The 14,916-nt window shown below is 53.9% G+C and overlaps 3 protein-coding genes across 3 annotated transcripts in view; 1 reads left to right on the plus strand and 2 right to left on the minus strand.

Moving 5' to 3' along the window:
• Pnkd (PNKD metallo-beta-lactamase domain containing) overlaps positions 1 to 1,640 on the minus strand; it is a 77,520-nt gene extending 75,880 nt beyond the window's left edge. The window contains 3 exon segments of the mRNA XM_028893118.2: positions 471 to 567; positions 570 to 638; positions 1,353 to 1,640. Of these exon segments, the coding sequence (XP_028748951.1) occupies positions 471 to 567; positions 570 to 638; positions 1,353 to 1,419 (233 nt within the window). The 5' untranslated portion in view covers positions 1,420 to 1,640.
• A 100-nt stretch (positions 1,641 to 1,740) lies between these two features.
• On the plus strand, positions 1,741 to 6,888 carry LOC114709343 (angio associated migratory cell protein). The gene is given in 12 exon segments (XM_028893125.2): positions 1,741 to 1,991; positions 2,479 to 2,634; positions 3,473 to 3,592; positions 4,182 to 4,321; positions 4,579 to 4,723; positions 4,913 to 4,966; positions 4,969 to 4,995; positions 5,087 to 5,202; positions 5,307 to 5,410; positions 5,562 to 5,652; positions 5,811 to 5,965; positions 6,421 to 6,888. Coding segments are annotated over 12 exon segments (1,305 nt in total). The 5' UTR covers positions 1,741 to 1,870; the 3' UTR covers positions 6,497 to 6,888.
• Positions 6,889 to 6,986: 98 nt separating this feature from the next.
• Gpbar1 (G protein-coupled bile acid receptor 1) lies at positions 6,987 to 10,515 on the minus strand. The gene is made up of 2 exons (XM_028893119.2): positions 9,396 to 10,515; positions 6,987 to 8,200 (listed from the first exon to the last, which is right to left on the minus strand). Exon 2 carries the CDS (start codon positions 8,156 to 8,158, stop codon positions 7,163 to 7,165), a length of 996 nt encoding a protein of 331 aa, XP_028748952.1. The 5' UTR covers positions 8,159 to 8,200; positions 9,396 to 10,515; the 3' UTR covers positions 6,987 to 7,162.
• Positions 10,516 to 14,916: the final 4,401 nt, after the last annotated feature.

A 14,916-nucleotide genomic window follows, 5' to 3' on the forward strand; every position in this document is an offset into this window, starting at 1 on the left:
AAGCTTAAAACATTGTACGACGACACTGTCATACATCAGGCACTTGCTGGAAAAAAAATGTTAATTTCCCTTCCTTTTCCTTTAATGTTGGCCAATGAATGATACGGATTAAAGCCAGAATCAGAAACAAACTCACAGAACCATTTCTAGCTTCTACACAACATATTCTAACACAATTTAATTAATTACATGGTCTAGCCCCTTTCCCCAGCTCCAAGAGGATGAAACCAGTAACCCAAGTCCGAATCAGATCAGCTCAACTCGCTCCACAGAAAAGCCACCATCTCCCCAATGTTACATATTGTTCCCCCCTCCCAAACCCACCCCCTTGCCTCACTCCGAGATTCCATCCCATCCCTTGAAGGCAGCAATTCTCTTCCCTTGGATTCAGCTCACCATCTGCAACTTAAGTTTCTAGGTCCTGACATCCCTTCAGTGCACCGGTAGGCAAAGGGGCAGTTAAAACTCACCAGGCTAGTCCCACAGCTTTCATGGGGTTCTTGCCCCTCTTCCTGGGAATGTATTCCAGCTCGGGAGAGAGGGGCTCAGGCTCCTCCTTGCACTCCGGGAGCCGTGGCTCTGCAGCGCTCTGGTCCTGTTCTGGGAAGCCTTGTTAGCTGTGGCTCCAGAGAGAATCCCTGTGAATGCAAGAACGGCAGGTCAGGAGAGATGAGGGAGGGCAGTGCCTGCGGTTTGGAGTAACAAGTGCTGTGAAGAATCCAAAGAGAAATGGGAAAATCGCCATCGAGGTGACACCTTTGGAAGCTACTTCCACGTCACTGCGGGCTCCTCAGCCTGGTGCCAGGACAGCGAGCTTCGCTGCTGTTCTTCCTATTCAGAAGACAGGTTGAGAAAGACTGCAGAGGGAGTCACCGGAGACATACGTAGGAAGGAAATCCGGGGGAACTGTTTTAAAACTGCGGGACCTTTAGCTATCCGTAAGGTTAGCCAACTCCATCCCCTCGTACTATAGAAGAGGAAACTGAAGCCCCGAGAGACGAGCTGCTTCGCACAAGGTCAAACTGCTAATTACCCCGAGCTAGAACTCAAGCCTCCAGAAGCCCAGGCTCTTTCCTCTGCACTGCGGTGAGTGTGAAACCCCTGGAACGCGGGAGAATAAGGGCTTCTTTGGGACTCCCTCGAGCAGCAAGACCCTAGACATGCTGTGTAACCTGAACGCAGGGGTTAGATTGGGTGACCTCTAGAGCATCTTTCACCCCCAGACTCTCTAAGATCCTGCAGAGAGGTGTGGGCAGCAATTAGCAGCCTGACTTCCCGCTGTCGTGCCGAGTGGGGTGTGAAAGAATGGGATGTTTTAGAGCTCTGCCCTCCCGGGGGGTCCCTCTCCTTACCCCGGAGGACGCGGGCATTTCTTGCCCCCCGGCCCTTCAGCGCCGTAGCAGCTACCACCGCCGCCATGTTCAGGTCCCACCCCCCTTCCCTGCGCTCCCCGCCGGGAATTGTAGTTTGCGTAAGGGGCCTCCCCCGCGCCTTCCGTCCTGCCTACAGACCAGAAACTACATTTCCCAGAAGCCCGCGCAGAGGGCCCGGGAGAACTACTCCTCCCAGGAGACCCCGGAGGCGCGCACGCTCGCTTGTTTCCCTCCAGCCGGGGGCGGAGCCATGTCGGGCGGAGCTTGGGTTCTCCCGCCACGCCCCGGCCTGGTCATCCCGGCTCTGCCTCGTGATTGGCGGCCCTGCCAGTCCACCTGCGTCGCGATTGGTCCGGGCTCCGTCGCTCTTTCGGCGGGGGGAGTCACCTACGCCCACTTCCTCCCGAGGAGGAGGGGGCTCGAGTTCCGCGTCGTCGCGCCGAGCTGACTCTGGGAGGCGTTTGGGCCCGGAGAAGTGGATCGGTCGGTTTCGCCGCATGGAGTCGGAATCGGAGAGCGGAGCGGCCGCTGACACCCCGCCGCTGGAGACGCTGAGCTTCCACGGGGATGAGGAGATCATCGAAGTGGTAGAGCTGGATCCCGGCCCGCCCGACCCGGGTGAGAACTGTCGCTCCGGAGGCCCGTGGGACGGACAGGAGGCGCTCACCCCTGGCCTCTGACCCCTGCTTCTCCCCCACCCCCCCTCCCCCCTTCCCTACCGGTCGTTCCTACCGACGTTTCCCTCCCGGCCCTCCTTCCCTACCCCCCACACTTAGTTTCGAGGCCTGGCTGGGTGGGGGTTCCCTGACGCCTCCCCTGGCCCTTCCCCTCACACACCCCCTTCCCATCATGCCCTCTGTCCTCTCTTCCCACACGGTCGCTGGCCAACGCCAGGTCTTCAGACCTGGCCTCTTCCCCCTTCCCCGCCCCCTGAGCGCTCTCCTCCTGCTCGGTACGTGCAGGGACGGACACCTTAACACCTCCCTGGCCACATGACCCACCCTGGCGTCGCCCGATTCACGCCTCCTCACCCCTCACCCCGTTCCTCGCCTGTCTGTGATGATGTCGAGAGCCATCTATCTCTTAACCCTTTCCCCCAAAGCAGATGATCTGGCCCAGGAGATGGAAGACGTGGACTTCGAGGAAGAGGAAGAAGAGGAAGACGGCAATGACGAGGGCTGGGTCCTGGAGCCCCAGGAAGGGGTGGTCGGCAGCATGGAGGGCCCGGATGATAGCGAGGTCACCTTTGCACTGCACTCAGGTAGGCCTTTGAGAGGGGATCCCCTCAGGTCAGTGCAGATGGGCTTTTAAGTAAGACCCGTTGGCCCTGGACAGGATATTATGAGAGACAAATAGGAAAGCCGGCAGGAAATCCACAGGAAGGGCCAAAGGGATTAGGCTTGGCAGTGGGGTCAAGCGAGACACCTGGGTTCAAATCCTACCTCTGCGGTTTAACAGTTTATCACTTTTGTTAGCTTGCTGGATCTTGGTGTTCTTTTTAAAAAAGTCATCTTGGCCAGGCGGTGGTGGCACACGCCTTTAATCCCAGCACTCAGGAGGCAGAGGCAGGCGGATCTCTGAGTTTGAGGCCAGCCTGGGCTACAGAGTGAGTTCCAGGACAGCCAGGGCTACACAGAGAAACCCTGTAAAAACAAAACAAAACAAAGTCATCTTGTATGGAAGTGAATGGAGGTAACCCTAATGGAAATTAAAGACAAGCGAGACAAGCGACGCTCCAAAAGCAGCATTAACAATGATCTGTCAGAGCTGTCGTAGGGCAGTCCGACGCTTAATTCACTTAATTCACACCCAGCCTGGTGGTGGCCTGTGCTCTTAGCTGTGCAAACTAACCCCCTTTGGCTTGTACCTCAGAGTGGGATGGTAAGGGGAACAGAAGGGGGGGGTGCTCTGGAGGAGGACTTGGGAAGGATTTCTCTAACAACCTCGTGCTTCAGACAGCAACTGGCTGTAACCTTTCCAGGAGAGAATACCTATGGCTTTGTGGGGAGAGGGGGTGTGCTTCCTGAAGGTTCTGAAGGACAGAACTCTAGGTGAGAGCCCAGTTCCATCCCCTTTTTCATGGACTATCTTTGGGACAGCATCTGTGTTCTGTGTGAGCCTGGACCCCAAAACCAACACCTTGGCAGTGACCGGGGGAGAAGATGACAAAGCCTTTGTGTGGAGACTCAGCGATGGGGAGCTGCTCTTCGAGTGTGCAGGTGAGAGGCTGGGGAGTTGTGTCCCTCTGGACATCTGGGCAGGTGGCCTGTGCGAACACCTGGCAGCTGTTGACTAGCTTCCGTCTCATGCTGGATCCAGGAACCCACGCTAGAAGAATAAGTTTTGCAGGCACTCGGACAGGAAGTGCTAATTGGCCAAAGGAGTGTGGCTAAGGTGGACACAGGAGGAGGTGGTACTGGTGTAGGAGTAGGCACAGAGAAGATTGGAGTATGCCTAGGAGACTTAGGCTTTGGGGGGGGGGGTTGCATTATGGGGTCAACAGTGCCTTCGTGGGAAACCTGGAGTTCCTGGTCCCTGGAGTGGCAGTGAGTTTGGTCACTTGTTCTTCTGAGGCCCTTCTACCTTATTTTCTAGTTAGTTGTTTTTAAAAGGTGGCCAGATACACGGGTCACATGTCCCCAGCATTGAGACACCTTTTTTAATGTTCTTTTTCTGCCACTTTTTCTTTTTTTAAGGTTATATAGTTTGGGTTGGCCTTGGATTTACTATGTAGCCAAAGGCTAGCCTTGAATTTGCTGCATCTCTCAGGCAGATTTGAACTCAAAACCTGCCCACTTCTCTTTGAAGGCCATAAAGACTCTGTGACATGTGCTGGTTTCAGCCATGACTCCACCCTAGTGGCCACAGGAGACATGAGTGGTCTTTTAAAAGTATGGCAGGTCGACACCAAGGAAGAAGTCTGGTCCTTTGAAGCAGGAGACCTGGAGGTGAGATCCTTGGAGTGGTCCTCAACTCTGTGGGACCTCAAGTAGGGATGAGCACTTCTGGGAGGGGTAGGGATAGGGGTAGGCATAGCTATACTGGAGAGGCTGGCCTTGAACCACAGCACCCCAGCTCCCGCAGTGTCTGTTCACCTGTAACGCTCTTGCCAGCCTTCGAAGCAGGGACACCTTGGGTGGGGTTCATGGACTCTTAGATAGGCTGGGTAGCAGGCCTTGCTTGCTGATCCTTGCTCTCTGCCCAGTGGATGGAGTGGCACCCTCGGGCACCTGTCCTCTTAGCGGGCACAGCTGACGGTAACACTTGGATGTGGAAGGTACCCAATGGTGACTGTAAGACCTTCCAGGGCCCCAACTGCCCTGCAACTTGTGGCCGCGTCCTCCCTGACGGTGAGAGCAACCGCCTCTTCCTGGGGTACAGGTGGATCCGGTGGCTTGGGCTACTCCAGTCAGTCATCCCAGCCTCCTGCTGCCCCACACTAGATCTTGCCGGTGACCCGTTTCAGGGTCCCCTACTTGATTCTCCCTGCTCATTCCTTGCTGGGTGTATCTGAGTGTGCTCTGTCCTTTGGTCTTTAGGGAAGAGAGCGGTGGTAGGCTATGAAGACGGTACCATCAGGATTTGGGACCTCAAGCAGGAAACCCCATCCATGTACTGAAAGGTATCAGAGGAGCGAGGGTGTTGACCCGGGCTTAGGGTAGCCTGAGAGCCAGTGCGGAACTCAGAGTCTGTGTACCCCTGCTCTGTCCTAGGGACTGAGGGTCACCAGGGCCCTCTGACCTGTGTTGCCACCAACCAGGATGGCAGCCTAATCCTCACTGGCTCTGTGGACTGTCAGGCCAAGCTGATCAGTGCCACCACTGGCAAGGTAAGTAGCTTGGGTTTCTGTCTGTACCTTCTGCCCCTCCCCGTCCTTTTCCCCTGTTAAGGGACCTGGAGCTCATTTCTGTGACCCTCTTCTCTTATCTATAGGTGGTAGGTGTGTTCAGACCTGAGACAGTGGCCTCCCAGCCCAGCCTGGGAGAGGGGGAGGAGAGCGAGTCGAACTCTGTGGAGTCCTTGGGCTTCTGCAGCGTGTGAGTGTGAGCAGAGCCTTGGCCTGCAAACCCAAGAGACAAGGGAGGAGGTGGCTTTGCGGAGGAGGGACCCAGGCATTAGGACCAGGGAGGAGGGAAGATGCATGGATCTATAGTCTCAAGAGCCTTCTTTGTGTCTCCTGCTTCCCAGGATGCCTCTGGCCGCCGTTGGCTATCTGGATGGAACTTTGGCTATCTATGACCTGTCCACACAGACACTCCGGCACCAATGTCAGCACCAGGTATGATGTCCGGGGCTTTGTTCCTACTCAGTAGGCTGCTGTGCCCGACTAAGGGGCAGCCTGTCCTCTGTGCCTGGCTCTCTCTGAAGGTGGGGACAGTGTCTTCTCTCCCTCCTGACTTTTGCCCTGCTCTGTTACTGTGTCACATTCCGGGACAGTCGGGCATTGTTCAGCTGCTGTGGGAGGCTGGCACTGCTGTGGTGTACACCTGTAGCCTGGACGGCATTGTTCGTCTCTGGGATGCCCGGACTGGCCGCCTGCTCACTGACTACCGGGGCCACACTGCTGAGATCCTGGACTTTGCCCTCAGCAAGTAAGCATAAGGGCTGGTTCCTCCTGAAAGGGGGTCTGGTGGGAGGTAGCACATGTCCTTTGGGGAATGGGAGGCGATTCCTAAGAGAGGTGAGACCCAATGCCTGGTTGCATCCCGCCATGAAGGAATGCCAGGCCACCTGTGCAGTCACAGTCCTGGGATCCAGCCCTATCCCAGACTGGCAGTGAGCTACCCATTGTGAGGCAGGAGACTGGGATGAAGCTGTCCCCCTGGGCTCTGAATTGCTCCCATATTGGGGCTTCCCTCACTGATTCTCTTGCGGTCTTCACGGACATTCTTGAGTCGGCTCCCTGGCTTGAGAACCACGTGCAGACTCAGCTAGGGACCTCGAATAGAGGTGATGCCGGCCGGAGCAGCTGCCCTAGGACCTCTGGGGGATGGGCTTGGACTAGGCCTCAGGCTCCTCAGTCCTATCACCCGTTTTCTGTCCACAGAGATGCCTCCCTGGTGGTGACAACGTCAGGAGACCACAAAGCGAAAGTATTTTGTGTCCAGAGACCTGACCGTTAGCGGCCGCAGCTCTGGCATGGCGTCTGGTGTTGAGGGGGATAAAGGGAGACCCCTGCCCCCACCCCAGCAGAGGTGCAGGGTGCAGAGGGAACAGGAGGGAGGGCAGTGGATGCTTTCCAACCCCTCCAGCTGACCTGTCCACTCCTTGTCCCTTTCTTCCCTGGAGACCCGCCTTCCCAGGCCCTCCCTCCCCTGTCCAGCCCTGGGCCCTTTAGGAGGCCGTGTTTCTTTCACTTTGATTTGCTGGTGTGAGCCATGGGGTGCGTCTTTGTATGTGGGGGGGTAGGTCTTTGAGGTTCCCGTTCTTTCCCTTCCCAACTCTCTGGGGAAGGAAAGGAGGAAGAGAGACTAGTTACAGATTTTAAAAATGTAAATAAAATATACTTCCCAGAGGCAGTGTCTGTGTGCATTTTGTGGTGCCTGGACAGGAGGCCAGTGCCTAGTTGGAGATGAGAGCTCTTTGGTGCTCCCTCTGTGTCTGGGTCCTTCTAGAGCAGTCAGCCTGCCCCACTCCCTCGTTGAGATACGGAAGGAGATAACCTGAAATGGCGGCCAGGGATTTATTTGGTCAGGGTGAGGTCTCAAGGAGCCAGGGCTCCAATCCAAAGAAGTAGGACAGGAGAGATGGGCGAAGGCTTCCGGGAGGCAACCGCAGCTGCCGGTTTCCTAATTCAAGTCCAGGTCCATGCTGCTGTGGCTGCTGGTGTGGTAGGCAGTGCTGGGGCCCGGGCTGTCCCTCTTGGCTCTTCCTCGAAGCACTCGCAGCCATCTTTGGGCAGCCGCCCTCCACGGGGCTGTGTAGCGCTGATCGCCCAGACCCATGGCCACGGGCACAGCTGCAGCACTGGCGCTGCCCAGTGAGATGAGAGACAACAGAGTTCCGGGCCCCAGTGGGGGACGCCGCTCGTAGGCCAGCACCGACAGGAGCAGTGTGGCCACATAGGGCCCCCAGCACAGCAGAAAGAGCAGCGTGGCTCCTGCCTGCGCCCTGGCCTGCCTCCAGGCGAGAGCCCTGGCCAGGGCTGAGGGTGCATCGCGGCACACTGCCCGCTCCAGGCGGCAGATATCCTTCAGCTGGCGGCGGGCAGTGACCAACACTCTGACAGAGAGAAGGGTAGCAGCGCCCACAGCAGGCAGCAGGAGCCCATAGACTTCGAGGTAGAGGTAGGGGGCTGGCAAGACAGCTTGGGAGCTGCAGTTGGCACCAGGGCTCCAGTGGTTCCAGCCCAGAGCGGGCAGGCTGGCAAAGAGCAGGGGGCTGACCCAGGTGAGGAGCAGGGCTAGCCGCATACTCCCATGGGGCCGCAGTGGCTGCAACACAGCCACGTAACGCTCCCCGTGCACTAGCAGCAGATTGGCGAGCAGCGAAAGGAAAGAGAAGTTGGGGGCCATGTGGAGAAGGAGGCAGGACCAGTAGCCCCGGTGGCTCCTGCTCCACAGCCCCGGAAGCATGGGCAGTGCCAGCCCTGTGAGTAGCCCGGCCAGTAGCAGGCTTAGGAAGAAGTAGCCGGCAGGTGGGCTGCGCAGGTGGCGGTCCAGGGCGATGCCTAGGGCCAGGAGCAGGTTGGCGACGACGATGAGGCTTGCCAGGGCCAGGGAAAGCCCCAGTGCCCCCGTGGGAATGGAGCTGGCCACCTCCCCAGTGTTGTTGGGTGGCATCATGGGTCTTGGACCATGGAGGGCCTGGAGCTGCAGTCAGCATGCCTGGATGGAGGAGTGGCCGGGGTTAGGCTGGAGCCGCAGACAGACTGGGCCATACCCTATTTCTTCAGTTGAAACTTAAAACAATGACATAGGGAAGTCATGCTTTTGGTTTTGCTTGGAAACTCAATTCTGGCAACATAGTTCCTTGTATGTTATCTGTAGAAGCTGCCTTCAGGCAATAACAACACTGGGCAGCTTCACCTTATCTCAGTCATCCTCCAGCCTCAGGGCAGCTGTGTTTATATCTGTTTAGACCGGAAGGCATCCTATCCAAAGCATGTCGACCTTTGCCTGCCCACATTGGGGTGCCAAGAGAGACAGTGTCCAGACAGCCACTGGGTGAAAGGCCCCTAAAGGCCAGGACTGAGAAGTCACAGAGTGCCCTGTGCCCCCACCCCCACCCTGTCCACACTTGGAACCTCTTACAGCTCAGTGAACAGCCTCCGGGTAGGACTTCCAGCCCATAAACTTGACTCGTCCGTTCCACACTAGCAACAGGCCCTTCCTGGGAACTAGAGGGTAGGGTGGGGAGATGCTTGGCAAGGAATTGGGGATGCTAAGAACAGAGGAACCCCCCCTTAACCTCTTAAACACAGGCTGAACCCAGGGGACTAGGAGGAGCCTCCGGATTGATCCTGCTGCTTTCTTTTATTTGGCTGCCTGTCTCAGCCTTAGGCCACATTCAAGGGCCAGTGGGAGGGGTCCTGGATCCTATCAACAGGGGAGCATCTGCTGTTGCTAGGATCAAAGTCAATACGGAAGGATTTTGCTCTCCCCTGCTTGGGGCCTCTCCCAGGACCTGCATCAGCTCTCTGGTTACCTTAGGCTGAGAGATGCTCTCCTTCCATCCCAACAGCTCCCAGGACTGCGCTCCCGATGCCTTTCCATTCTCCTGGCCTTACTCATCAGTCCCCGGTAACGGCCTGCCTTTCCTCTCCAGCAGCCCTCTGTCTAGTTCATCCCCTTCCTCACTACACCATCCACTTTTACTAAACCACGGGGACCTAGCCCGAGCTGGAGCTCCCAGCCTTTTAGTCCCTCACCAACCCCCCTCAGAGTAAAGATAGAGCTCAACATCCAGGGGTAATGTCCTGGTGGGGTGGGAACCGTGCCTCCCGAATACTCCAGGGGCTTAAGCCATTGCAGTGACCTCTTCAGGATGGGACCTGGAGGGGTTGGGGGTATAGCTACTCACATGGCTGTTAGGAACAGGTGGTGCTTGCTAGCTGGGCCGCCTTCTGGGGATCATAGAGTCCCAGCTGCCACTCCTCCGGCCATGCCTGGTGTCCTGGCCAATGAGTGCATGTCGCTTCTATGCTGGGGACAGCAGGAACCAGGCTCAGGCTCTGCCCTGGCGTGGGTTCCTGAAGGGATGGAGGAGTCCAGGCTGGAGGGCCTCAGCCTTGGCTCCGCCTCTGGGGTGGGACTTGGCACCTCCTGACGGCTTTTGCTGAGAGGCCTCCTCTCCTGTGTGAGTGAACCTTCCCTAGCCACATCGTGAAACCTAGGTGGTTTTCCACACCTCCGAGAACCTATGCTGTCATTGCCAGGCTCTTCCTGGGAATGCATTCCAGCCAATCAGTGTCTGACACATAGCACCTCCCCCCACCCCCTCCCCCAGCTAATAGAGCTATTTTAGGTAGTTTAAACCCTGAATGGCCACAGCAGCCCACAAATAGCTACATACACCAAATAGTGTGCATGTAAGATGGGGGGGGGGGTGATGTGGTTGAGGGTTGGGGCCTGAGAATCTTCACCAACGTTCATCACTAGATGAGCCTTCTAGTTAAGAAATCCAGCCTTGTCTTCCTAGTCTGGGGTCATCCTACATACCTTTCAACTTGATCAACTCAGCTACATCCCCAGCCCTCAGCTGTTTTCTCAGTCAAGTTTTGAGGTATGCATAAGGCACAAGTGGATCCGGTGTAGAGGTTCAAGCCCTGTAATCCCAACATTTGGGAGGCTGAGGCACGGGGATCAGTGTAAGTTTGAGGCTAGCCTGAGCTACAGTGAGCCTGTTTCAATGCTGTCTGTCTTCTCTTAAAGGAAAAGCCACCTATTGGGGTTGTGGTGGGGAATGTCATGGGGTGTCACAGGTACCTGTGGACACAATGCTTGACAGTAGTGAGGGGAGGTCAGCTCCAGTGACTGATTCTGCCTCCTCCATGGGGCTGAGGTGTATACTGTGGTCGTCATGACGACGGGGCTGGCTGTGCCCCCCCCCCCACTGCTTTAGCTGTGCGAGCAAATTGTTGAAGTTCTCCCAACTTAGTTTTTCTTTTCTTTCTCTTTTTTGGTTTTTAAGACAGGGTGTCTCTGTGTAACAGCCCTGGCTGTTCTGGAACTCACTTTGTAGCCCAGGCTGGCCTCGAACTCACAGAGATCCACCTGCTTCTGCCTTCCGAGTGCTGGGATTAAAGGTGTGTGCCACTACCGCCAGATACAACTCAGTTTATCTGCACAGTGGGGCTCAAAATTGACTTCCCTAGGCCGGTTTGTGATCCTAGCACTTGGGGCGCTGAGACAAGCTGCAGTGAGTTGCAGCTTCAGAAACATAGTGAGACCTTGTTTCAAACCAACAAAACTAGACGCAGGAAGGAAGGAAATAAGAGACTCCCCCTCCAGCAAAGGAGGTAACAGGAACTAGATCGACCCTTGGCTCTTGAGTACTTGATTGCTGTAAATGCTAACATCATCGGGACTTCTGCTTCTCTCTGCACCTGTCCCCTCCACACATATTCTGCGACAGGGAGCCTACGATATCAAAGGAATGGTATTTTTTCATTCACAGGAAAACTGAGGAAATTAGGTATAGTGAGAGAAGGGCATGTTCACACTGTGTGGAAGCCAAGTTCTGTGTCTGGTCTGCACTGTTTACCAAGTGCAGCTTTAGGGTGATGGGGGAGAGGAGCCCGGCCAAACTTAAGGACTGAAAGGAGCCGAGCCTGCAGCAAGATGGCTGGAATTGAGATGAGGCAAACCTCCTCACAGAGCAGGAGGACGTCTGTTCCCTTGGAGAAATGCAGCCCAAAGGCTGGAGGTTTGAGACCTCTGGCAAGGTTTGCCCCGCAGCCCACATTCCTGGTCCTGGGGAGGCGGGGCTTCTGCGGGGAGACTGAGCAGAGCAGGAAGCCGGAGGAAGCCGGTACAGTCTCAGACCCACCGAGTGTCAGTGGGGCGTGAGTCAGGCTCTGGGAGAGCTGTCTGGAGCTGGACCTAAGTGGTGCAAGACCCCTTGGACACGGCGCTGCCAGGAATAAACAGGCCATTTTCTGTTCCCAGCCTCCTTCCCCAGAGATTCGGGATGTCTGTTTCTTCTCTGCTCTATCTAAACACTGTGTGTGGTATGACGTGGAAAGGGACACAGCTCAGGCAGTGGGAGCTGGAGAGCCTGGGTTCTGTCCTGTGCTCAGCTCAGCTTTTCCCTCACCTCATCTGCTTCCTTTCTAACTGTCAAGCCCTTGGCCATGATAGTTTCCTTTACCCTTCCAACCACAGAAGGCGGGTGCAAGTTTTCAGATGCTCCATCTACTGCCTGTGGCCTTGACCTGCTGTTTTCCTGATGGAGAACATGTGCTGGGATGGACATTCCAGACTGTCCCTGAAGCCTCCTGGACCTCCCTGGTCCGCTTTCCTATTCTATTTTCCTGATGCATTTGAGACTGGGTTGGTGTGCTTTATGAGGTCTGAAAGCAGTTACTCTGGACCAGGGAGGCAGATGAAGCTTCCCGTACTCTGAATTGCTGTCCCTGCAACTGCTTATCAGCCACCCCCACCCTCCCAATGGGACACGGTCTTGGTATGTAGCCCAGGCTAACCTTGAACCTGAATAGGCTAACCCCTATTCAGATGCTGAGGGAGAAGACCCTGTCCTTAAACCCGAATGGCTAGCTAGATTAGACTGAAACAGGAACTAGTTGAGCACTAGCCTGGCCTATGTGAGACCCTTGAATCCCAGCAGTCCTAACACACACTCTCTCACTCTCACAGTCTTTCAGCTTAGGTTCCAGGAGGGCTGGACAAGGGTGTGTCAGGTGAGCCCTATGTAGAAAGCAACTGATGTCAACTGCCACATCCACGCATCTATAAAGCAGACTGGTGTAGCAGTTAGGTTAGGGCGTTCTCCTTCTAAATCTACCCCCCACTTCTTTCCAATAAAGGAAAAGAGTACAACCATGTTAGGGAAGGTCTGGAAAGCCCAAGACATTTGACTTAAATACCACTTATCCAACAGTACTATCTGGGTGCATAAAGGGAACCAAGGGAGGGTCAGGTAAGGGGCAGAGATGGCAGAGCTGTTGAGAGTATACTGTTCTTGCAGAGGACCCAAATTTGGTTCCCAACATTCACGTTGGGTGACTCATATCCTCCTGTAACTCTAGATCCAGATCGACCCAATGCCTCTGGCCCCCACAGGAACCTGCACTCATGTATACATACCCCCACACACAATTTAAAAAGAGAACAAATAAGATCACATGGCTGTTACAGAACTAGAGCGGTAGCTCAGGGTGGCTGGCAGTAGCCTAGTACACACGAGGCTCTGGAGTCCATCCCTAGCACTGGGTTGGGGAGGAACCCCATCCAAATACACATGTATATATACATGTGTGCCTGTATAGAGATGCCTATGTTGTATTAACACACACACACACACACACACACACACACACACACACACACACACACACACACACACACACACGCGCCATGGGCCCTGGCCCCCGACTGTGAGTGGCTGCGGCCTTGCTTGCTGACCTTGATCAGATGTCCTCCCTATTCAGATTCCCTGCCGGTATCCACCCTTCTGAATGCTTAAGGGAAGTTCCTTGTTTGTGTATCCTGCATTTTGGGCGTTAACTACTTAGATGCAAGAATGTAGAACATTGGGTCTGGAATGTAGACCATTGATAGCGAACTTCTGCCCTCCGGGGGTTCCTCCATTTGTGCTGTAAGCCTGTATTTAAGGTTTCTTCCCTCTTTCAATAAACGGCATTCGACATCCAATCGTACGAATGATCCGCTGTCTCTTGTCTCTATTTTTTAATCCGCAGCCCTTTGCTCAGACATGGTAAACGGGTATCGGGTATCGGTAATGCGGGCATTACCGCTACACACACAGTGTTCTTTTCTCATTATTTTGAAACTGGAAGTCCTGGGATCATAAGTATGAGTCACTATGCCCAACTCAAAGTGCATTTTCCCTCCCATTTACTATGTGTTATCATGACGTCCCATCATGTTTTCCTACATATGCATGCAATGCATGACCATACTTACTTGGTACCCTCTTGTCCTGATATGCCTGCTGACTCCTGTCCTCTTCCCAACTGTTCTTCCATTTTTTCTTTTTCTTTTTTAAGAATTCAGTGAATTTCATTAGAGCTGTTTACAGGAGCACGAACACCTTAACAGTGGCTAAATGACTGAGAAAAGGTCTCATCCAGTCACCATAGATTTTTGATGTTGGCAAAGTATTGTAGAATTAGACAGAATTTACTATTATAAAAATATTTAATGCCATTATATCTTTCTCCCACAATTTCTTTCTTCTTTTCTTTTGAAACAGGGTTTCTCTGTGTAATAGCTCTGGCTGTCTTGGAACTCACTGTATAGACCAGGTTGGCCTCCAACTCAGATCCACCTGCCTCTGCCTCCTGTGTGCTGGAATTAAAGGTGTGCACCACCACTCCCAGCTCCTGTAATACTTCTTTAGAAATCTAATGTTTCAGAGACCCCCAAAAGAATACATACAGATTATTGCTATTATTATTGCTTGCCTGCCAGAAGTATATGGTAAGACCCTACTGGGGTTTTATTTTGAGACAAGATCACACCTTGTATCCTTGAATTGCCTGGAAGTCACTGCAAAGAACAGGCTGGTTTTGAAATCACAGAAATCCACTTGATTCTACTTCTCCCGAGAACTGGAGTTTATTATTATTAAAGATTTATTGATTATATATACAACATTCTGCCTCCATGTATGCCTGCAGGCCAGAAGAGGGCAGCAGAAATCATTATGGATGGTTGTGAGCCACCACGTGGTTGCTGGGAATTAAACTCAAGAGCCTCTGGAAGAGCAGCCAGTGCTTTCTTAACCTCTGAGCCATCTCTCCAGCCCAGGGTTTATTATTTTTAAAACTTGTGTCTGTGTGTGGGTACATGTTCATAAGTGCAGGTCCCTGCTAAGGGCGGAAGGGTTGGATACCCCTGGAGCTGGAGTTACAGGTAGTTAGTTGTGAGCTGCCTGCCTAATGTGGGTGCTAGGAGCCCAAGTCCTGTCCTCTGAAAGAGCAGTATATGCTTTTATTTATTTATTTATTTACAATTTTGAGAACAAACAAACAGTAGAATGAAAATAAAGTAGTTGGTCAAGGCAGTGCACACCTGTAATCTCAGCACCCGAGGGGCAGAAGCCAGCCTGGGTTAGATAACAGGATCCTATCTCAAAAACACATCCAACAAGAACAAAAACTCTATCAAAACTACCTTTGAAACTCTCTTAAATATCTCTCAAGATACCTTTTTTTTTTTTTTACATCCCAGAAGTAGGAGATCAGGAGAACCTAAAGGTCCCTAGAGCCCCATTTCAATGACATCTAATGATGGAACAACCCCAGTGTTTTAAACTTGACAATGGACAGGGTAAAACGGTTCTCTAGCCTGACCCGGCACTCACACGCGCGGGCGCGCGCACACACAGAAAACTCCAA

This window comes from Peromyscus leucopus, chromosome 13 (assembly GCF_004664715.2).
Source record: "Peromyscus leucopus breed LL Stock chromosome 13, UCI_PerLeu_2.1, whole genome shotgun sequence".
In the NCBI taxonomy this organism is placed as follows: Eukaryota; Metazoa; Chordata; class Mammalia; order Rodentia; family Cricetidae; genus Peromyscus; species Peromyscus leucopus.

Excerpts from the sequence above, each read along its gene's own strand:
- Gpbar1 (XM_028893119.2), bottom strand. The coding sequence starts at position 8,158 with ATGATGCCACCCAACAACACTGGGGAGGTGGCCAGCTCCATTCCCACG.